Here is a 23,076-nt window from a genome sequence, read left to right on the forward strand (position 1 = left end):
AAGGCCATTAGACGGATACATAATGTAGGATATAGAGACCATAGAAATGACCTCTTTTTAAAAATACAAGCTGTAAAATTCCAAGATTTGATTCAGTTTAAAATAGCACAATTAATATTTAAAGCAAGACACAACTTACTTCAGAATAAAATACAGAAACTGTTTTCAGAGAGAGAAGGGGGATGAACTGAAGTTAAAAATGCATTGTGTCAAAACAACTGTAAAAAGGATGTGTGTTTCAGTGGCAGGTGAATTAAAGCAAAGAAAAATATAAACAAGAAAAGCACTCGGAGAGCGGAGACCTCCGCCAAGACAGAGCTGCCCCCTCAATCACCACCAAAATTTAACCATTTCTTCCCTGTGCCAATATCAACATTTCCTGAAAATTTCATGAAAATCCATCCATAACTTTTTGAGTTATCTTGCTGACAAACAAACAAACAAAAAAACAAACACGCATGGAAGGCAGATCTGTCTTGGCGGAGGTCTGCGCTCTCCGAGTGCTTTTCTTGTTAAAACATTGAATTTATACTTTTTTTTTTCCATCCAGTTTTGTGTTGATGTGTGAAAACTTGGTAAGTTCCTGTGTATGTTTGCATGTTTAAAATGATCTAAAATGTTATTTTCGTTTATCATTTCGATGTTTTATGCTTATTTTAAGCTTTTTTGTTCAATTCTTTTCTTTCTAAAGTGCTCGGCTGTTGAAAATGAGAAATTAAAGAATAACTGTTTAATTTATTTTTTTTATGCAAATGATGAACACCATTAGTATGTACTGGTAGATGCTGTATGAAGAGGTTGACTTAACAACTCTCTTTCAAATTACTACTGTAGATGCACAAGTATTTTGTTAGAGGCAGAAAATATCAGATTGATCTTTCTGCTCTTATTCATTCATGATGTGGTCAGTTTGCAGACACATAGAGACACAGATTTCCTTTTATCTTATGAAATAAATAGATAAACTAAACATCTGTATGAAACGCATAAATAAGCCTTCAGCTATCAGTTCACTTTTAAACAAACCAGCATGCAGCTATTTTGGCTGTTACTTCACATATGGTCTTTCCTCATGTGTTCTCCTCTGACCACGCTTTCATACATTCCCTCCTCACGTTGGAAACTTCTGTACTAAAAGAACATGTATAAATGTGTCCGTTTCTCTGTGACATTGAATCTCTGCTGTAACTGTAGCTTAAAAGTGTGGATATCCACTCACATTTGCAGACACAGGCCCGGTCCATCATCCAGATGAGCGATGAGCAGTATTCACAGTATGTGGGGATGCTGTACTGAGTGGACTTGAAGATATGACCATTATGCTCCTCTACCTGCACAGCAAGTACACCACAGGTTCAGCTCAAGTTCACATGCATATTCATATCCGGGCTCACTTACTTTTTGCATACTTTTTTCATTCTGGGAACCAGTGAAGGTTTATATCAGGGGTGTCAAACTCTTTTTAATTCAGAGGCCACATACAGACCAATATGATCTCAAGTGAGTCTGACCAGTGGAATAATAGCAGAATACAAACATTTATCTTTTGTTTTAATGTGAAAATAGTAAAATTATATTATGAAAATGTAAATAACCTGAACCACCTGAAGTTTATAAAGAAAAATTTACCATTTCAACAACATTATGTCTCAGCTTATTATCACAGTAAATCTGCAGATGCACAAGACATTTAGTAACAGGTATTAAGCCGTTAAAATTACCTTATTTTTCTTAAGAAGTTTCAGACTGTTCACATTTTATTGTGAAAGGATAATTTGTAAATGTAAATATTTTCCTAAAGTAATTTTAACTTTTTCACATTAAACCTATAACAAAATTTGAAGTTGTCTTTACTTATCCATTATTGTGCCATTAATTTACTTGAGATCACATTAGACCATATGCAGCCCCTGAACTATAACTAAAAATCTTCAATGTCATTTTTGCATTTCATAGACCAGATTGGACCCTTTAGTGGGTCAGTTTTTGGCCCATGGGCTGTATGTTTGACACCCCTAGTTTTATAAAATTACTTCAAATCAAATGGAAAAAATGTAAAGGATTTGCTGTTAAGGCAGAAATTCTCCTTCCTATGAGCATCAAATGTACAATAGGAATAATAAGAAACCGAAAAGAAGAAAAACTTACAATGTCAGTGTCTTTTTTCCTCCGTTTTTTGCGTTCAGGTTTGGGCACCTGCTGTAATAAAGGAAAATACATACATAGATAGTATTCGTCAAACATTAAACTACAAGAAAAACCTCAATAACTTTCAACCCCACAAAACACTTAAAGTTTGACTCCTTTCAGTTGAACCATGTTATAGTTTTACCTTGCCAAGTGTACTGTCCAGAGATTTGTACTCTATCATGAATTCGTCCAGGAAGACCTTAAAGGTGTTGACCCAAACTTTGACAGGAGACTCGCTCCAGTCCCTCTGCTCTTGACGCATGGTTTTCTCCAGGATATGTTCAAACAGTGCATAGAGGTCTTTGTATCGAATACTTTTACCATCATCCATCTGAGGAGGGAGACGACAAGAAAAGAAAACCTATAAGCTCAACAACAATCTTAAGTTTTTAAAACCATCAGGGTTTTCTTATATGCAACAATGACACAGAAATCCGGGAAAACATACATGAAATGTTGGCTTTAAAATGTTAAATTAATGACAACAAATGACCACTTTTATATAAAAAAAAAAAAAAAACAGAAAAATTTCAACTTTAATGAACTAATATTCCAAAAAAACAAAATCAAAAGACCATTTCAAGAACTACCACAGTGAATTTCCATAGTGCCACAGGTTTCCAAACATGCTTATGAAATAATTTAAACGGGAATAAAATGTGTTTGACGTACGGCCAGTGCAGTGGAGTACGAATTGAAGATATTTAGACGGAATTCTTTCAGAGCCTTTTTAAACACAACGTCCACCATTGTGTCTTTCTTGCTGTCTTCTGTGTCCAAATCACTGATCTAAAACATTATAAAAAGAATCTGTGAATATAATGCATCAGAGACATCATGTAACAAATTAATATCCTGGAATGAAGCTTCGTCACTTCATGTTACAGAGCAGGGAAAACAGGAAAAATGCTTGTGCTGAGGCTCACAAAATTTCAGTAAAAAGTTGTTTTAAACTATTGCAATTTAAATGGCTAATGCACACGTACAGTAGACCTGTGAAACTAAACAAATACAATAAGAATATACCAGACATGTATAAAGTACACTGACTCTACAGGAACATTAATACATTGCAAATGAGACTACAGGAAAATAAAAATATTTTGAGAAGGAATTAATATTATTTAATAGAATATAATTGAGAAAATAATTTCCAAGCAGATTATGCTGGACCCAAAGTTATTTCTATTAGTTATTTATCCAGAAAAACAAAACTATAGTACAGAGGTTTCAAACTCATTTTAGTGAAGAGGCCACATTTAGCCCAATTAATAGGTTTTTATGATTTTTTTTTTTTCTGATCCAACCCACTTGAGATTGAATTGGGCTGAATGTGACCCCTGAACTAAAATGATTGTTAATAACAATTACTGCATTCACAAATTCATCCCAAGGGCCAGACTGGGCTCTTTGGTCGGCTGTATATTTTATACATGTGCTAAAGTACAAATGAATGTGCATTTATAGATCTTGTCTGCTGTTTTCAAAGCAATGTATTGCATGGAATTGGACAAACACCAACAAACCCAGTGGTTCAATCAGATGCTGTCTAACCTTCCATTAGAACTAATAAGGTACATTCAGACAGACAAACAACATACATTTGAAAATATTTGGACATATTTAAAGTTAACTGTGTTAACTACTTTATGTGACTTGGACCTACTGGATGATTCTGTCGACTATTAAGATTATGTACAATGCAGTTCCTGATCTTATATAAACATATGCATTCATATACTCTGGACTTGGTAAGCTCCAGCAGACTCTGATTTTCAATTGAATTACCTCTGTTAAAAAAAGAGAAGCTCAATTCAATGTCTTGTTTTGTGAAGTCACTGTTACTCTAGTTTTTAAAAATAACACAGTTATGTAATTGGGGGTAAAAAAAAAAAAAGAATGCTGTACCTTCACGGCTATAAATAAATATATTGTGGCAAAAAAAAAGAGTCCGTGAGCTAGAAGCTACTCATGCATTTGCAGACAGAAACAGCGTGCGGTATTTAACAGCACCTTCTTCATTAGGAAGTCATTCATGCTCCTGTAGTCGTTGGTGCAGGTGAGGATCTGCAGTGCGTCGTTCTGCCACTGGGCGGGTTCCAGAGCCACACTACTGATTTTAACACTACGCCTTCGTTTCACTTTGGGAGAAGGCTCCTTATTCTCCTTCAAGTCTCTGAAGGCTCGATCCAAAGTCACATCAGGACTGCAGGGGGGGGACAGGTTTTCCTGACCTGGTGGGTAACAGAGAATTAGTCAGTGACTAGCGGCATTGTATCCGTGGTGCTACTGTGTGTGAAAAGTGCCTATACATTATTGTAAATGGACACAGCAAGAGCAGCAGCAATTTTGTAAAAAAATGTTGTGATGTTATTTGTTCACATTATTTGGGAGTGGATATTTAAGGAATATTTTCAAGACACAATTATGCATTTAGGCAGTTTGCTTATTTCAATACTATCAGTTTATAGTATTTCATGAACGGCAGTATAACCACTTCCGAAAATGTAGTATAGCGGCAGGGATGAAGAATTCAAAGTAGAGAGGCTAAAATCGCCCAGCATACCTCACAACATTTGAATACGGACATAAAATTGTGCCTAGTAGATAGTCAGGTAATGTTTCTATTCATTTGGCGGCGATCGGGCATGTGAAGGCTGAGGAAAATCCGTACAAATGCCCTCCTGTGCTGCAACATCGGACACAGAATGTGCATTATATAGTAGGATGCTCCAGAGGAAAGGATTCAGGTTTCAAACAAGTGATGTCAGAGTTTGAGCTGAAACCATTAATCGATTCAAATCAATTAAAAAATTTATTCCATCACAATGTTCCTGAATCAAAGCTTCGTTTCCTTCCACTGTTGTGTTTCATATGGAGGCCTATTGTGAGGCACATGACACCAGGATCAACACAAACAACATGGAGTATAGCTTAGACGAGACGAGGGCAAAAAGGCAGAAAATGTCTGTATGCTCACTTTTGTTTCATTGGAACCGTCACTTACTCCTTTAAACTTTTAAGCTTTCACACAAACATTATTATTATTTTTTTTTCAGTTGTATATTAGTTCTATATTAAGTTGTTAGTAAGTTGCATACATATGTATTGAAGACTGCAGTGCACATATTGTTTGTATATGCCATTTGATTTGTTTGTTGTTTTTTATATCTATAGATATTTTTAATATATACTTTTATACTATTGTTGCTATTTCTATATTGTTATTTTTCATATATCCTTTTACTTTCATACTTCTTGTGGTTGTTGTTTCACCTGGTTCTGGAATAAAAGACATGTTATTTGTCATTTTCAGACACGTCTTTTTCACATTTTGACTATTTTTTTTGCCTATTCAAATAATTGTTTAATCTCGTCCACGTGTACTGTGTGTAAACTGTATGTTGTCTTATATTTGTGCTTTGCATTATCTTGTGTTCTTCACTGCAAACTTTGGGGTTCAGTGGCAGCGCACCAGTTGCGGTGGCCCGATGTCCCTAATCATCGATTGAAATCTCATTTGATGTACTCTGTGCTGTATGTACACTGTGCTGTCAAATGACAATAAAGAAATCTGAAGAAAATAATCGGTAGATTAATCAGTTACTTAAATAATTAATAGGGGCAGCTCTATTTTTTTTTTTTTTTACATGCTCACCATCTCCCAGTAGTGGCCCAGTGTCTCCATAGTCTCCGTCCAGGGAATCGGCTCCACAAATCAGCTTTTCTCTCTTCTTATCCCCGTACTTAGTTTTCCCCCAGAAACGCATTTTGCCACGAACCCTTTGAAGTTCACACAATGAACATAATACAACAGTTTAAGGATTTATACTGGGACACACCAGTGCATAAAGGACAAACAGAAAGACAAAGATGACAGCGAAACAAAGAAAGACAAACCTTCCATCTTGTGAGTTCTTTCGCAGTGTGTCGGCTTTTACCAAATCTCCTGATGACATAGCTTTGTGTATCTTCTTTTGCTCCTCGCCACTTGCAGGCTGAAACACCAATGGTTTGGATGACACATTAAGGATAATGAAAAACTGTGTTGCGAGCTACAAATACTCCTGTCCAGTAGATGGCAGCATTGTTTCAGTGGAGCAACACACAATAAATTGGCTCATTACACAAATTCCCAGTTTCTTCAAACAGAATGATAAATGAAAATGCTAAAACTGTTTAAAACATAATGAGATACAAATACAGATAGTTTTCTTGAGAATAATATGTACAACTTTAGCTTCTTTCACAGTCTGACAAAGCATTGGAATAAGGGGGCATTTTTCTCAGGAAAAGAAAGGAAAAAGGCAACAATTGAGAAGTAAGACAGCAGTGGGTGATTGATGACCTTTTTCAAAGATTCCCAATGTGTGACCGATGAATAGTGGAACAGCTACAAAAGGAAAGATAACCAAGGCACATGCAAACGCTGTTCATTAGCAGAAGGAATGAATTAAGGAGAAGAACGGCTATTATAGCTGTAAGAGAAGTTGAAGTTACGTTAGAAGAGCAACTAATTAACAGGTTATAGTTTTAAGAGAAGACATTTCAGAAACTGTCCTACATCTTTAAAGTTAAATACAGTCACCAAATACCTGTCAGTGCTTCAGGTATTTCTAAATGTGTCTTCCAGTCTTACTGAAAATTCAACATTGTTATAAGAAAGTAGAGTTAGTTAAAGCTCAGTTAGAGTTGGAAACTTGAGGCCGTATGTGCTCAGTGGGGTTAGACGTGTCAAAAAGAAGCTAACCCTAAGCCAGAATGAGGAAAGATTCATTGTTGGCTTCGCTTTGTTACCATGTCTGAGTCACTGAAACAGGACTCTCCTAAGCCCGCCTCCGTTGCATTCTGTTTGGAGAGGGGCAGTGTGTAATGACGGGGGCTGACGGGGCTCTCGCCATCATAGTCATCCTCGTCTGAATCACCCCCAACTGAGAGGATGGGGGCGCGGGTGAGGAAGTCGGAACGGGTCCGTGCCATTCTGGCTTTCTTTTTTTGGCCTGCTCTTCCAACCTGGAGTTTATCAGAAGTAATATCAGCATGTTGAAATGGTAGTTTATTGAACTAAGGAAGAGTTTCAGTGTATTTTATTCTTGTAGGTCCCTTACGATGTGTGTCATGTAATATCCAAAGCAGTTGGAAAATGGTGGTACTTATATATTCATTCACACCACAAAAGCACTCTTGCAAACACATGCAAAACATTATGTCTATTTGCTAGAGTGAAAAAAGGAAGAAATATCACTTACATCCCGTCCTTTTGTTACTTTTGAAGGCTTGGAGACTGGTGTGGGTCCCTCTTGAGGACTGGTAGGCATCTCTTTAGTGGCAACCTCGGTGTCAAACCTGAAACATTGTGGCAAATAACTTGTTACTAGTCAGTTTTAATGCATGTGCTACCATACCTTTGCACAACATCTGCCACAACTGAAAAGCACATTGTGTTAGTTACACATTTGAGTTATACTGGCGTCATGGCCACAGTAATCTTCTGGACCATACAATATTTCACTCATAGATATCACTCTGCTTTACTCAATTTTATCTCAGCCATAGTAAGGTCAGCTGTGGTGAACCACAGTGGTCTGTATGTGGCCCTGTTTTTTCCATTAACATTTTATCACTTAGAAAATTCAGCAATGATTACAAACTATGTTTACACCTTTTGCAGATGATACTCTGCTTTACACCTCCATTAAGCCTGTCTAGAACAATGCCTTTTAGGATTTAGTTTTTTTCAATCTGTATCCTGGTGTATATGAGTGTTTGATAAAAATCTTATGTTACTTCACTTTTTATTCACTTTTTACTTTTATGTTTAACTTCCTTCAATATTGACATTTTGATACATATTGCCAATCCTGTCAATTCTTATTGCCTTTTGTACAGCCCTTTGAGACACACTTTGTGGCAAACATTTATAATTAACCGAATTTTGGCTTGCCTGTTGACTTGACTGTAAATAAATTTAGTGAAATCGCCAAGGATTTTCTAGTGTTATCTTATATTACTTAATTACAACTGTATGTTTTAATCTCTTTTAATGCAATTTTGTCTGTAGAAAAATGCAATAAATCAGTGCTGCTGCTTTCAACAACATCAGTGTTCTCGACATAATGTAAAATATGTAATTAAAGAAGAGTTACCATCTGCAACAGTCATTTTTTTACTACTAATATGGGACATGAAAAGGAAATTTATAAAAACCAATAATGGGGAACCTGAATTGCATACTCACTTTGCAAATGTCACTTTATCCTTTGGTGAGAAGAAGATGTTGCTTGGCTTGTCAGTCATATTAACTGTGGTGCCCTGGTTACTCTGCACCTTCTTGGGGGCAGGTCTGACTCTGGCTCCTCCTCCATCTCTGGTCTCCAGGGTGAGCTTCGGTGCCCATCCTTCAGTGACAGGCCTGCTGTCTTTGAGTTTTTCTCTGGGAGCAGATGCGGGTGGATGAGGCAACTGGGGTTGAATCTCTGCTGATGGGGCCATGGATTCTGACTGGGTTCTGCCTTGAGACCCTGTTGTTCTGTCAATAAGCAGGGAACTGGGTCTGAGGGGTTTACCGGAGGTGGCCGTCCTGCCAACATCTTGTCCACCCTGCCGACTCTGCTTTATCCTGGTCAAGGCCTCACCTCTTTGCTTCTCAAACATGTCTCTCTCGTACTGAGCGAAGAAAAGCCGCTGACGCTCCAGGACTTCTTTCTGCTGCCTGATCTGCTCCATCATCTCCCTCTCATTCTGCTGCTGCTGATTCCGCTGCCTCTCCTCCTTTTCCTCATTCAGTCGAACCAGTTTGTCTATGACAGCCTGGTCAGTCTGAGGGACAGGCGTACCTTGAGGCACAGGAGTTGGACCTGGTTTCTGTGGTGAAGGTGTCAACTCCCCTGTCTGGGCTGCTGAATCTCGAACTTCTACAGGGGGACGGACCATTTCATTCAGCTCCTCACACAGTGGGGTTTCTTTCTGCATGCTAATGACCACCACCACCGGTCGCCGTGTTGACTCTCGCCTGTCTTTGACGGGCTTGATAACTGTTGTAGTGGTGGTTGCAGCAATGACAGTGTCTGTGTTCTGTTGAGGTTCCTCAGCAGGACAGCGGGTGATGACGGTGCTGCCTTCGCTAGCAGGGACGTAAAATGTAGGGAGGTAGTTCTCGATTTTGGGCGGATGTGAGTGGGCTACCGGATCCGTTACAGGCTGGACCTGGCTGCCTGGTTGAGCTACAGTATTAGAAACCTCAGTCCTGGGAGGGTTCTCTGGCTCTGGGCTTGTTGAAACGACCTCCATATATGGCTCTGGTTCTGGACCCACTGAGGGAACAGGGGAGCAGGGGTCCTCACTGTCTACAATCTCTTCTGTCGCCTTCGGTGGCTCTTCGTCCATACTGAGGAGCTCGAAGCTGCCTTTGGAGCTCTGGCTGTCAGGCGTGCCCTGTGGTGACAGTAGAGGAGGGGTTGTGGGGGGCACCAGCTCAACAGACCAGCGCCGTTCATCAGATGGAGATGAAGACCCGCCACTGGTTGCACGGACCTTGAGAAGCTCCAGGCTGAACTTGGCCTGCTCTAACTCTCGCATTCGCCGGCTCTCTCTTTTGGCACGAGTGGTTTTCTGACTGGGCTCGTCGACAGTTCTAGATCTTTCTCGAACCACTACAGAGGTTGTCGAGGCAGGTTCTGGTGTTTCAGAGTGCACTGTAGACAAACTCTCCCTTGGCCTAGCAGTTTCGCTTTCTCCCTCCTCCCTTAGTGCCCCCTCATGGCTGCTATGGCCCTTCAGGTTTCTTTCTCTTTCCTCATATGAACGATCCTCCCATGTGCTCAAGTCCAAGCCTGGAATCCCCTCTGGTGACTCCTCTTCTTCAGGGGAAACACTCACCTGTCCATTCTGGAGCTGAAGCAGCTTCTCCTGCTGCTCCTCCTCCTCCTTCTGCCTCTGCTGCTTTAGTTTTCTGAAGCTGTGAAAATATAAAGTCTTGGTGACACTTTCTCCCCAAATATCACTTTATACAGTAAATACATATTCTACATAGCTAATGTGTTCCATGCTTTCACCACTTAGGGTCAGATATAAAAAGTCTTTGCAGCTCAGCTGATTTTAGAGCTGCTTTGTGTTGGATTGTGTGCCCAATGGCATGCTCTTACCAAGACTGGTATGTTTGTACACTGAACAATGACTAAACACACTGCAGGACTTGTGTGCAAAGATTAATCTGATTTTGTTACTCCAGGTTCAGTGAAAATCATGTAGTCACTTATGCTCCTCAGCTATAACTGAACTTTTAGCTTTTATTAACCCTTGGAGTGGATTTTTAATTAAATGGATGAGAAACACTGAAATGGGGAGGGGATAGATGAAAACATTCAAAAAGATACCAATCATTTGCATGAAAATCCAAAATGGCAGTGTACATAGACATAGACACTGGTAATGGGGTTACATGGTAGTATTTTTTCATTATTTTGGGACAATTGAGTTTTTACACCTCAGCCAACTCTGGCCAGAAGGGTATTGTAATCTTTTTGTTGTCTGACCGTCTGTCTGTCTGTCTATCCATTGTGGCCGAGGGGTATTAAAAGTGCACAGCATGTTTTGTTAGAAAATATGTTTTTGGGTTTACATGTTCCTGTTTTTCATTTTGACAGCTTTGATATTAAAGCATCAACTATCTGTAGCCTCGGGGGGGTAAATTCAAAGGCTGTTAGATAAAATTTTAGAAAAAATTAGGAAAAAAATGACTTTTTCAACAAAATATATCATTAACTGAACATAAAACAAGCATCTTCATCCACTGTCATGGGTTTTACTGGTGAATCAATGATGTAGAAGATGACAGTGTTTCCATGTTCACTATGGAGCCTCTGAACGTCCAAATGGGTCATATCTGATGACCATCAAAAGATGAAAAACTGCATTTTACCTCAATTTTTTACATGTATTGACAGGTTTAGAGAATCAACAGGTATCAAAAAGTTTTAGATCAGTAAAAGCTTTTGGTCGGTGGATGTTTGGGACTTTATGGGTTATGATCTTCAGTTATTGATGGTGCAGCAAATGACAGGACTTTATTATGTGGGATTTTTTTGGTTCGGATTTTTCAGTAGTTTACCTTTGTCTGGCGAGGAATCTTCTGCTCAAAGCCTGTAGTTGTACCACAGAAGTGTGCAGCTGTAGATAGGCCTCTCTAGCCCGATGGCAGCGCCAGGCGGTCTGTATGACCAGAGCCGCTGTGCAGCGTCGATACAGCCACATCCTCCACGCCCTCTGTAGAACCACAGCAGCTTCCCTCCACTCCCTGAACCTCTGACGCTCCCTATAACCCCTCCAGTGGGCCTGGAGACACAGCACTGCAGCCTCCTGGACAGCTGGGTCGTAGTCTTCATCCTCCTCTTCCTCCTCATCCTCCTCTTCCATGGGCCGGTACATGCGCCACCATCTCTGTAAGATTACACCAGACGGACAAAATTATTTCACGATTTATTTGAACTGGAAAAAAGCCAAGAGTAAGATATACATTTTTGCAACTAGTTAAAGAGACGGGGATTGGCCCTTCCATGTTCAGTAGACTATTACAGAACTGCTCAGTTGAGGCCATTGATTGGCTGGTGGAAGCCCAATTACAGATCTAGATGGAAAGAGATAGAGAGCTCAATGGGAAAGGGACTACCTTAGGCGACCCTTCATTAGGTAGTCATCTGATGGACTCTGATAACCCATATATGACTAGATCATTAAGGATGTGGAAGGGACTAATTAAAAAATACCAATTAGAGTGGATGGCTGAAATTTTAAAGTGGTTTGCATATGACCTGGAATTCTTACCCAGCAAATATGACATAAGGTTCAAAGGCTGAATTGCAAATGGCCTTACAAAAAAGGTACAATGTTGACCTTCCAGGACCTTAAGGACAACTATGATCTACAAAATCAGGACCATTTTAGGTATTTACAAATCAGAGACTTCATTAGAAAAAAAAAATTTAAGGATGACACAACAATTGGAGATGAAATCTTGGATATTTTACAAAAAGCCTACAACGATGGCATCTACCAAAAAATAATTTATAGACTATACCGAGCTCTCCAGAATCTAAAGGGAGAACATACTCTGGACATTAAAAAGAGGTGGAAAGCAGAGGGTAATCTCACGATAATGGTGGAAGAATGGAACAGAATCTGCAGACAACAATGGTTGACAACAAGCTCCCCTTCCTGGAGGGAAATCAGCTGGAAGAACTTGACTTGATTCTTTTGTACCCCAGCACAGAAGGTGAAGTACTCTGATCAGACTGCTTGTTGGAGGTCCTGTGGAAGTACTATGGCAAACCACTTTCACATCTTTTGGGATTGTCCCTCTGTGGCTCCATTTTGGAGATGTGTCCATGGCCTCCTGAAGGCAGTTTTTAAGTTTAAAATCCCTTTTGACTTTGAAATCATGTACCTCCATGATTTAGAAGAACTCAAGTGTGCAAAGAGACATACATGTTTATTTAGAGTACTGTTAGTAGCAAGCAAGAAGGTTCTGACCATAAAATGACTGAAACGAGACATACCTACCATAAATGACTGGACTGATGTTCTTTACAGTATATACAATATGGAGAGAATCACATTTAAACTGAGATGTAAAATTAATATCTATCAGGGGGCATATCCTCAAATTTCATCGCAAAGAAGAAAATTAATATGGGTATATGAGCATATTGATGTACGTGTGGACTAAATGTTAATTGAATGTTGTTGGATTCTCCCCCTGCTGTTTTTTCTATTACTGTTTGTGTTTCTGTTATGTTTTCTCAAAAACAACAATAAAAAGTAAACAACAAAACCAAAAAAATTACATATGACAGAATATCACTTTCACAATACTGTAACGCCTCTTAGGAATAATTTCAGCTTTTTATGGATAATGAAAAGACATGACACGAAGTAGACTAAATGTATGTGTAAGCTGGTTTCAGGCACATTACTGATGGTAAGCAAGTCGAAAGATTGCTCCTTTAATGATGGTTTCACACAAATATATTGTAATGACTTGGAAGATATTGGTATTGATGTGGTCAGACCTACTGGCATCATATCAACTACGAGTACAACTATTTAAAAGAAAATACATGAGCAAAATTATAAAATAAAAAGTGACAAACCAGTAAAACATACTTCTAGTATAATCTGCTGCTGAGCACATTATGCAAAAGGTCTTTTAATCAAAAGTTGTTGTCAAGAAGTGTGGGATCATGGGAGCTTTAATCATAACTGCAGATAAAAATCTGATGCGACTCAGATTGGCATAATGTTTACAGATGAAGTCATGCATTTAAGTTTTATTTACATTACCTTTTTAATTGTCAGTGTTCGTATTTAACAGACTCAGGATCATATTTGTGCTAAATCTTGTTTATAATTGACAATGTAAATAGAGCCGGTTGTCATTACATCAAATAAGTGTCTACTTTACCAGCAATTCTATGTCCGTCCACCCCTGTTGATCCACCAGAAGAGAGAACTAGGTATAATCGTAGTGAGCAATACACCAATAAATGAGCTCTAGTGGATTACTGTGCTGCAAAATGGCTGAACTGATTAAAAAGAACCATGCTGGCTAAAATACTGCTGTATTGTCATTATTTAAAGTGATGTGAGTCTGGCATTTTATCTAGTGTTTTCTATGTTTCCCTCTAAAGAGGATATGATTTCATAGATTAGAATAGAATAGAATAGAACAGAATGCCATGTATTGTCATTATACTGGAAACACTTAATATAATGTAAGTCCTAAGGTCAAAATATCTAAGAAAAGACTAGCTGTTTTTAGATATTTTAATGAGCAATTGTTACATATTATAGACCTACTACAAAAAAAAATAATAAATGAAATCATATGATGATTGGAAAATATACTGATTGGAAAACCTAATTCAGAGTGAAATAGGGAAATGAATGATAAAAGAGAGAACTGTACCTGGATGCAGATGGCAGCTTCTCTCATCTTGACGAACTGCTTCCTTTCCAGCTGAGCTCTGAACTGTCGCTGCAGCAGCACGATGAACCTGAGAACTTCAGTGTGAAGTAAGGCCTGCAGTCGCTGGCGCTCAGCCTCACGCAAAAACACCTGAGGGGAGGGACCAGGGGGTCATCACAATGTATCACATACAAAAAGTAAAGAGTGAGCCCATCAAATACTGAGACACACAGCTCTACTCACAACCACCTACAAAAAGGGAAATTCTTGGTCTGATAAACGGTTCCAAGAATGTCAGATATGATGCTCTAATTATATAGACAGCCCCCAAAAGGCACGGGCTCCTCCAAGATGACTCATTCATCCCATGGACTTACAAATGTCTTTATTAAACCCTTGTGTTCATGGAGGGGATGCTTTAAGATAATATGAGGTTATCACTGACACTATCTTTTCCTTGGGATTATGACTATTTATAGTCTGAAAATGGCCAAGTTTGAAAACCACACATTATTATCACAGTGTTAATCAATTCTAGCTACTCGACTGGATTTTCACATTCCAATATCTGAAACCCATAATATGACATATAATGACAGACACCAACAACATAAGATGAAAATTATCAAGTCATGTTTTGACTTTCTGCGCCTACTGTTTAAATTGCTCAGGTGAATTATGGGTTATGGGTATGAAAGTAATCGACAACTCCTTGACAAAAGTTGGATACCAAAATGTACAAGTTTATGGATGAGGTAATGTTATGTTTGGTGATTTATAATCATGTTGTGCTATATCATTGTAATGAAACAGTCCGTAATGCAAGGTGACATGAAGTTAAATGCTAAATCATGGCTAAATAAGAGAATCAATAAGAAAATGAGCCACATATCTCACCTTTAAAACTCAACTCAAACAGTAGTTAAAGGCAAACCAGTCATTTTAAAGGTATTGTACTTTCATTGTGTTGTTCTTTTACTGTTCTATTCATACATTTTAATCATGATATTTCCTGTAACCTGCCTAGGGACTACGGATGCAAATGAGCATTTTCACTATAATTTGGCACATTAACAACTTATGTTGTTAAATACAGATGTTCATTAATGTGCATTGTTCCTATCAAATAAACTAACAATAATAATTTATTTATATATATATATATATACACACACATATATATACACATATATATGAGAACGTAAGTATTTTAGCTGTTTGAAACCTAATGTTTTGGAGGCTATTTTTGGATTCTTATGCTTATACGTATCCATTTATAGAGCACCTTTCACTCAGGAAGTTCTCCTCTCGTGTACTTGAAGAATAACTGAGTATTTGCGAGTGTCTAACCAACTGCTTCACATTTATTAGTAATACATTTACTTAGCGGTGGTAGACATAATGCTCTTTAAGTCAGATATAACACCATGTTTTATGCATATGTGTGTAGATTAAAACAGAACTATAGACATGACAATAAAGTACAAGTTAAGAGTAAACACCATAGTCTTTCCAACTTGGTATCCGTCAGGTGCCAGGTCCAGCTGGTCCAGACACTCCTGGATGCTACCCTTGGTGGCGCTAGCACTTTCTGGGAGCAGCACATGGAAATGATGGATAAAATCCTGGAAGGAGAAGAACAGGACCCCTTACTGAGATCATACACTACAACTGTGTGGTGTTTGTGCTTCAATCGAACCTTTGCAGCAATGGCAAAACATATTTCCTTTCTCAAAACCTTGTCATGAATTTTTATGATGTTTTTACTGACCCTTCCACTGTCACTGCAATGTTGAATACATTTACTTTGCTGGAATATGAAAATGTCAATCATAGATAGAAAGATAATGACAACAATCATGTATAACACTGACCCGTAATGTCAGCTACGTACCAACACATATTCACCAACTGACAGACACATGAAACAATCCAGATACGAACAATCACAAATCAACACATGAATCATTTTTTCATGTCAAAACATTGTATTTGAATGTCTGTTTTACATCTAGTTGCATTTTTTATGTTTTTTTTTTTTACATATCATGTTTCATGTCTCTAGTCTTGTTGCATCTCCCAATTTTTTCTTGTTACATATTTTCCATTGTTTCACTTGTTGCATCTAGAGCTGAAACGATTTATCAGTTTATAGACTCAATTTGAATAAAATAATTATTTGATTACAATTTTCCTGAATCAAAGCTTCATTTCCTTATTTTTGCTGCCGCTAAACATTGGTTCTGCTGTTGTGTTTCACACCGACGCTTACTGTGATGCACAAGACGCCAGGATCAACACAAAGTTCTATGTTAGTTCCATCCTACGTTGTTAGTAAGTCGTATACAAATGTGTTGGAGACTGCAGTGCACATAATGTTTGCAGACTTGTTTGTTGTTTTTTATATCTATAGATATTTTTATATATACTTTTATACTGTTGTTATTGTTGTTGTTGTTATTTCCATATGGATATTTATTATTATATATCCCTTTACTTTTATACTTTTTGTGTTTGTTGTTTCAGCTGGTTCTGGAATAACGGACCAGTTGTTTGTCATTTTCATGCATGTCTTTTTCGCATTTTTACTATTTTTTCGCCTATCTAGATAATTGTTTAATGGAACAGAATCGAAGAAAATAATCGATAGATTAATTGAGGACAAAAATAATCGATAGCTGCAGCTCTAGTTTTCTTCAATATAGTCATTGTTGTGTCGTCTTCTGTCATTTTTGTCAATAAACTCTCCAAAAGAATACTCTCTTTCTTAATTATTTATTCATTCATTCATTCATTTTCTGAACCCGCTTTATCCTCACTAGGGTCATGAGGGTCGCTTGGAACCTATCCCAGCCACATATGGGCGAAGGCAGGGTACACCCTAAACAAGTCTCCAGTTCATCACAGGGCTGAACATATAGAGACAAACAATCACTCTCACATTCACACCTATGGCCAATTTAGATTAACCAATTAACCTATCAGTGCATGTCTTTGGATGGTGGGAGGAAGCTGGAGTACCCGGAGAGAACCCACGCAGACACGAGGAGAACATTGCAAACTGTGTTGGAATCGAACCCAGAACCTTCTTGCTGTGAGGCTTCGATGCTGACCACTGCACCACTGTGTTGCCCTCTTTCTTAATTAGGAAAACAAAATTAACATATCATATTATTGTCAAAGGCTCCCTCAACCCCCATCCCCACTGTGCACCACAATAAAAGCAGCTCTGTGACAGATATCGAAACAATTTTAGGAAATCTAAAGGCTTTAATGATGTAAAAAAAAAAAAAAACTTTTAAGGGATTACAAGGGCCTAATTACCTATTAACTATTACTTTTTACATGGTGAGTCTGAAATTAAAATAAATCTCTTGACTTTTCTGTAACATCTCTCGAGCAGCGACCTTAAGGACAAGAACGAAGCTGTCAAGGCACATGTGGTTTCAGGTAAGAGTCCATGCTGTCCATATTTGCAGGGGTTCAAACATCATGGCATAAGTATGCTGAACTCCCACTCTTCAGACTGAGGCCCATTGTCTGAATTCAATCCACTCTGCAACCTTGGCTGTAGGGGGTGGACAGGGAAACAGATGCTGTGTTTATACAATTACAAGCATGGGGAGTGTTTCAGAGACCCAAGGACAATGGAGAGGTTCTGTTCTGAAGAGTCGAGACGCAGCAGTCACAGTCCTCCAAAGTGATACTATGTCCAAGATATTTCTCATTAGCGCTGTTCGCAGCACTTAATATATTTGGAGTAACTTCTGGTAACTGTCCTCACTGTCCACTTTCCACATTGGCTGGTTACCTAGACCAAAAATTGTAAAGTTCTCCACACCAACTAATCTTAACTCATAAAGACCAAAACAACCGCCACCAACCAAAAGCATCTACTGGTCTAAAATGTTTAATACCTGTTGATCCACTGATGCTATCAATACAGGTAAATAACTGGCGTAAAATACAGTTTGTCATCTTTTCATGGTCATCAGATATGACCCATTTGGATGTTCAGAGGCTCCGTAGTGAACGTAGAAACACCATCACCTTCTACAACACTGATTCACCAGTAAAACCCATGGAGTTTGATAAATGACAGTGGATGGAAACACTTGGTTTTACGTTTAGTTAATGATATACTGTTCTTTAAAAGTCACTTTTTCGGAGGCGGATTCTGAGCTCCTGCAGAATTGTTAATATATCCATCTAAAAATGCCTTTTCTGCACGAAAAACTCGTTTAAAGCATAATTAAGACTACCCAAAACCCACCAAGAGCCGAACAAACTGCGGTAAGCAAAGCTGAATGGATAAAAAAAACTGGAGAAGTTCAAATACACAGCTAGCGGTCAGCGAGCTAGAAGGACCCCGAGGCAGAACCAACTTACGCAAGCTAACCCGGACCAACTCTCGCTGATAGAAAGTACTGAAAGTGTAATCATGACTGCCGAAAATATCAAAGCCGACATCCTCGACACAGTGAGGGGAGAAATATCGAAAATCAACAGAGAAGAACTCAAAAGCGCCCTGGCGGAGGACTTCGACACCCTCAAATCCGAGCTACGAGCTGTGCGGTTGGAAATTGCTAATACCTCAGCAGCTATCAGGTCAGAAATAAACCAAATGAAAACGGACATTCAAGATGTGACTGAAGGACTATTGACGTGGTCGGATGAAGTGGCCTCACTGCAAACCACGGTAACCAGCCCTCAAAGCCAGATTGTGACTTTGAAAGACAAGTGTGAGACATGGAGGGCAGAATGAGACGGGGAAACATTAGGATTGCTGGTGTGGACGAGCTCCTGAGCTCCAGTGCGCCAGAGTCAGTGTCTAAAATGCTTAAAGAAGTGCTGCAGCTGGACTGAGAGACAAAGATTGACCGCTTGCACTGTACGCTTGGCCCCAGAGGACCGGGAGACCAGGTGAAGCCACGAGTGATAATCACTAAACTTTGTTATGACGGAGACGCGGCGGAAATTCTGAGGAGAGCACAAGACCGAGCTCCGTTGATGTACAACGGGAAACGGATTGCAGTATTCCCCGACTACACTTCCAACGTCGCCAGAGCTAGGGCTCCATTCACCGACGTACAAAAGGAGCTTTGAAATTGGAAAGGAGTCCGGTACGGCTTGCTCTATCCGGCAAGACTCCGGATCACCTTTAATGACCAGGACAAGGAGTTTGTGGATCCAATAAAAGCCATGGAATACGTCCAGAAACTACGCACAGAGCCTGCAGAGGGCTGAACAATTGTCTTCCGGAGTAACAGTTTCATATGTCATGTTTGGGTAGCCTCTTCATAATGTAAGGCTGTGTAATTTGATACTAGTTCTGCAGGAGCACGAGTATTTTTTGCACACTGTTAGACTGTCAACAGGGGTGTCAAACTCATTTTGGTTCAGGGGTCATATTTAGCCCAATTTGATCTCAAGCGGGCCAGACCAGTAAAATAATGACTTAATAACCTATAAATAATGACAAATCCAAGTTTTTCTCTTTGTTTTAGTACAAAAAAAAACAAAACAATTAAACTATGAAAATATTTACATTTTACAAAAAAGATGTGAATAACCTGAAAAAACAGAAATTTCATTAGAAAAATTAATGCAATTTTAACAATATTATGCCTCGACTAATTATTTATACATGTATATTACACACAGTGTTACATAAACATTTAGTAACAGGCAGAATATTGTTAAAATCTTGGAGTTTGGAACTAAAATTTGAACAATTTCTACAATATTCCTTCTCTTATTGTTAACACAACTACAGATCACAGTGGATCTATAAATGCACAAAACATTTAGTAACAGGCAGAATATTGTTAAAATGGCACATTTCGGATTGCTCATCTTTGTTTTTATTTATGTTTTTATTTGCATTTTATTGTGAAAGAATAGTTTTGTAAATGTAAATATTTTCACAGTGTAATGTTATTTTTTTCCACTTACATTTTTTCACAAAGAAAATTTGTAGTTGTCACTATTTATGGGTTATTGTGTTGTTATTTTTACTGGAGATCACATTGGTCTGTATGTGGAACCTGAACCAAAAGGATTTTGACAACCTTGACTGTTCAGGTTCATTTTTGCACTTTCATCCTGTGGGCCGGAATGGAACCTTTGGCGGGCCAGATTTGGCACCCGCATGTTTGACACCTGTGGTCTATATCATCTGAGATCTTTTTCTTGCCATTTGCTTAGTGGCTAGGGACTAGGCCCACCACTACTTTGCTGCTTAACTAATGTCAGCTAATGTTAGTGTTGTTTGTTTTTTTTGTTTTGCTAGTTCTGGTCCCTTTGTTCCCCATGGACCCTGCCTCAATCATTAGTACAAAAAGGTTATCATTCTTTTCCCCTACTTGGACTGTTATTGACTATACTGAGACAGAAATGCTATTTGTCAGCTGTATTAATAACCTACATTTACTTCACTACCTTTGGTTTAATCATCTAAGTCCACAACTTAGAACTTATACCTCCATACACATACTATATGCATAAATTATTCGTCTCTGCTTCCCATCTCCATCCCATGGCTTTCAGTACTGGGAAATCTATCCACAAATCCTGTTCTTTAATTAATGGACACATTAAATATTATAAGCTATAATGTTAAAGGTCTCCATAGTCCTGTTAAGAGAAAGAAAATTATGCACCAATTGAAACCAGTCAACTGTCAGATAGCTTTCCTACAGGAAACCCACTTATCTGATGTGGAACACAAAAAGCTGAAAAAGTTGTGTGCAGATAAAGTATATTATTCCTCTCATTACTGAGGGAGGAAAAAGGGGGTATCCATACTCACACATAGACATGTCAATTTTGTAAAAACTTCTGCACACAAGAACACTGAGGGCAGATATATCTTGGTTAATGGGCTGATTGATGGCACAAACGTATCCTTCATTAATGTATACGCACCGAATGAAGATGATCCTGGCTTCATTAGAATGCTCTTTAATAAAATATTACAATACAGCACTGGACTAATTTTGATAGGAGGAGATTTTAATTGTGTAATATCTAATATGTTAGACTGGAAACCCCCCTCTAAAGCTACCCTTTCCCAAATGAGTAAAATGCTCAAATATCAATGTGCGGAGGCTGGCCTTGTTGATGTATGGAGGAGCAAATTCCCTGGAAGTAGAGATTTCACATTCTACTCAAACAGACATGCATCATATTCAAGAATTGATTATTTCTTTATGTCTAAGAAAGACCAATATAGAATATCTGATATTAAAATACAACCTATTACACTATCTGATCATGCACCTATAGAATGAAAGTGGGACATAGGCCACAGACCATCGTCTAAACAATGGAGATTAAATGCACCCTCCTAAATGACAGAGAATTTAACTCCTTCAACAAAACAATGCTCAAGAATTACATAGACACTAATAACTCGCCTGTAACATCTCCCCTTATCCTCTGGGACTGTGCTAAAGCATTCCTTAGAGTTCGCATTATTTCATTTACATGTGCTAGGCAAAGACAGAAGGAAGCCAAACAGCGTGAATTAGAAGATAAAATAAAAGAATTAGAATATAATCATAAGCAGTCTGCATCAAATAGTCTATTAAAACAATTAAATACAACACATAGAGAACTTGATAGTTTACTATCAGAAGAGATTGAAGGAAATTTAAGATTTATCAAACAAAAATATTATGAGCATGGCAATAGGGCAACCAGATTATTAGCTTTTCAATTAAGAAAACAAAAATCATCTAATATAGTGCAAAAATAAAATCATGAAGTACTTTTGTTACAAAACCAGATGAAATAGCAGAATCCTTTGCACTTTTCTATAAATTCCTATATAAAAATACAGACACTTGCACTGATGATAAAAAAATTACAGATTTCTTAAAAAACATAAAATTGCCAGAATTGACTGAAATGACAGCTAGGGAACTAGATAAACCAGTACAAATTTTTTTTTTAGGTATTTGCAATTTAGAACCTTTCTGATGACTCACAAGGAATGGGATAAATTCACAAAACTTAGAAAACAACCCAAGAAAAGTATCTGATAGAGTTACAAACTGGAGATGGAGAAAAGAAAAGAATTTCTAAATTATATATTTTCTTATTTATGAATCAAAATAACTCCTGGCACATAAGAGAGAGATGGGAAGCAGAGGCGAACGTCGACATATCTGAAGATGATTGGCACGACGTATGTACGGAGGCACATCTGGTAACAAATTCTAATACATGGAGGGAATTCAAATGGAAAATAATCACTAGATATTTCAGAACACCAGAAATAGTGTCTAAGATGAATCACCACCATCCCAGTTCATGCTGGAGGAACTGCGGAGCCCATAGAGCTAATCACACTCACATATTTTGGCTTTGTCCTAAGATAAGTGTGTTTTGGAGGGAGGTTTTCAACGCCCTGAAGGAGGTTTTTAAAATGAACATTCCACAAAACTTCACAGTGGCAGTTCTGGGAGTAATACCTGAAGGTCTGGATAGAAAAGCAGGTAAACACCTTTTGAATATATTATTCACCGCTGCCTTAAAGTCTGTAACCATCAGCTGGATGAAACTAGAACCTCCCTCATGTAATACATGGATTCAAAAAGTATGGGATATTTATCAGATGGAGCATATCACTTACTTGCTCAGGCGTCAGAATACTATATTTACTAAAAGATGGGAACCTATGTTACCTTTGTTGCTGCAATAAGATTTATCAGTGATGCAACACTCCATGTTGTTTATCAAGGTGTTGTCATTCTGCCTCTGACAAAGATTTATATCTACAGCCTTTTTCTTTTTTTTTTTTTGAAGTGAACATTGTTTGTTTGCTCTAATACCTATTGTTTTCTCTAATTTTCATTATGTGTTGCTCGTGGAGGTTTGTGAGAATACATTTACAGCTGTGTAGGGGAAAAAAAAACTAA

At 38.2% G+C, this 23,076-nt stretch overlaps 1 protein-coding gene across 8 annotated transcripts in view; it reads right to left on the reverse strand.

The window, feature by feature from the left end:
• myo9aa (myosin IXAa) overlaps nt 1–23,076 on the reverse strand; it is a 191,160-nt gene that overhangs the window by 14,420 nt on the left and 153,664 nt on the right. For 5 of the 8 annotated variants that reach the window (XM_030123409.1, XM_030123417.1, XM_030123365.1 and 2 more), the window contains 13 exons: nt 15,655–15,777; nt 14,153–14,302; nt 11,300–11,628; nt 8,429–10,147; nt 7,440–7,536; nt 6,988–7,203; nt 6,091–6,188; nt 5,849–5,973; nt 4,204–4,424; nt 2,863–2,979; nt 2,333–2,521; nt 2,149–2,199; nt 1,220–1,331 (listed from right to left, as the gene is read on the reverse strand). In XM_030123409.1, coding sequence (XP_029979269.1) covers nt 1,220–1,331; nt 2,149–2,199; nt 2,333–2,521; nt 2,863–2,979; nt 4,204–4,424; nt 5,849–5,973; nt 6,091–6,188; nt 6,988–7,203; nt 7,440–7,536; nt 8,429–10,147; nt 11,300–11,628; nt 14,153–14,302; nt 15,655–15,777 — 3,547 coding nt within the window. The remainder of the gene's footprint in view (nt 1–1,219; nt 1,332–2,148; nt 2,200–2,332; nt 2,522–2,862; nt 2,980–4,203; nt 4,425–5,848; nt 5,974–6,090; nt 6,189–6,987; nt 7,204–7,439; nt 7,537–8,428; nt 10,148–11,299; nt 11,629–14,152; nt 14,303–15,654; nt 15,778–23,076) is intronic. The other 3 variants (XM_030123401.1, XM_030123383.1, XM_030123425.1) reach the window with 2 other exon arrangements.

The sequence above is a fragment of the Sphaeramia orbicularis genome, chromosome 3 (assembly GCF_902148855.1).
Source record: "Sphaeramia orbicularis chromosome 3, fSphaOr1.1, whole genome shotgun sequence".
Taxonomy (NCBI): Eukaryota; Metazoa; Chordata; class Actinopteri; order Kurtiformes; family Apogonidae; genus Sphaeramia; species Sphaeramia orbicularis.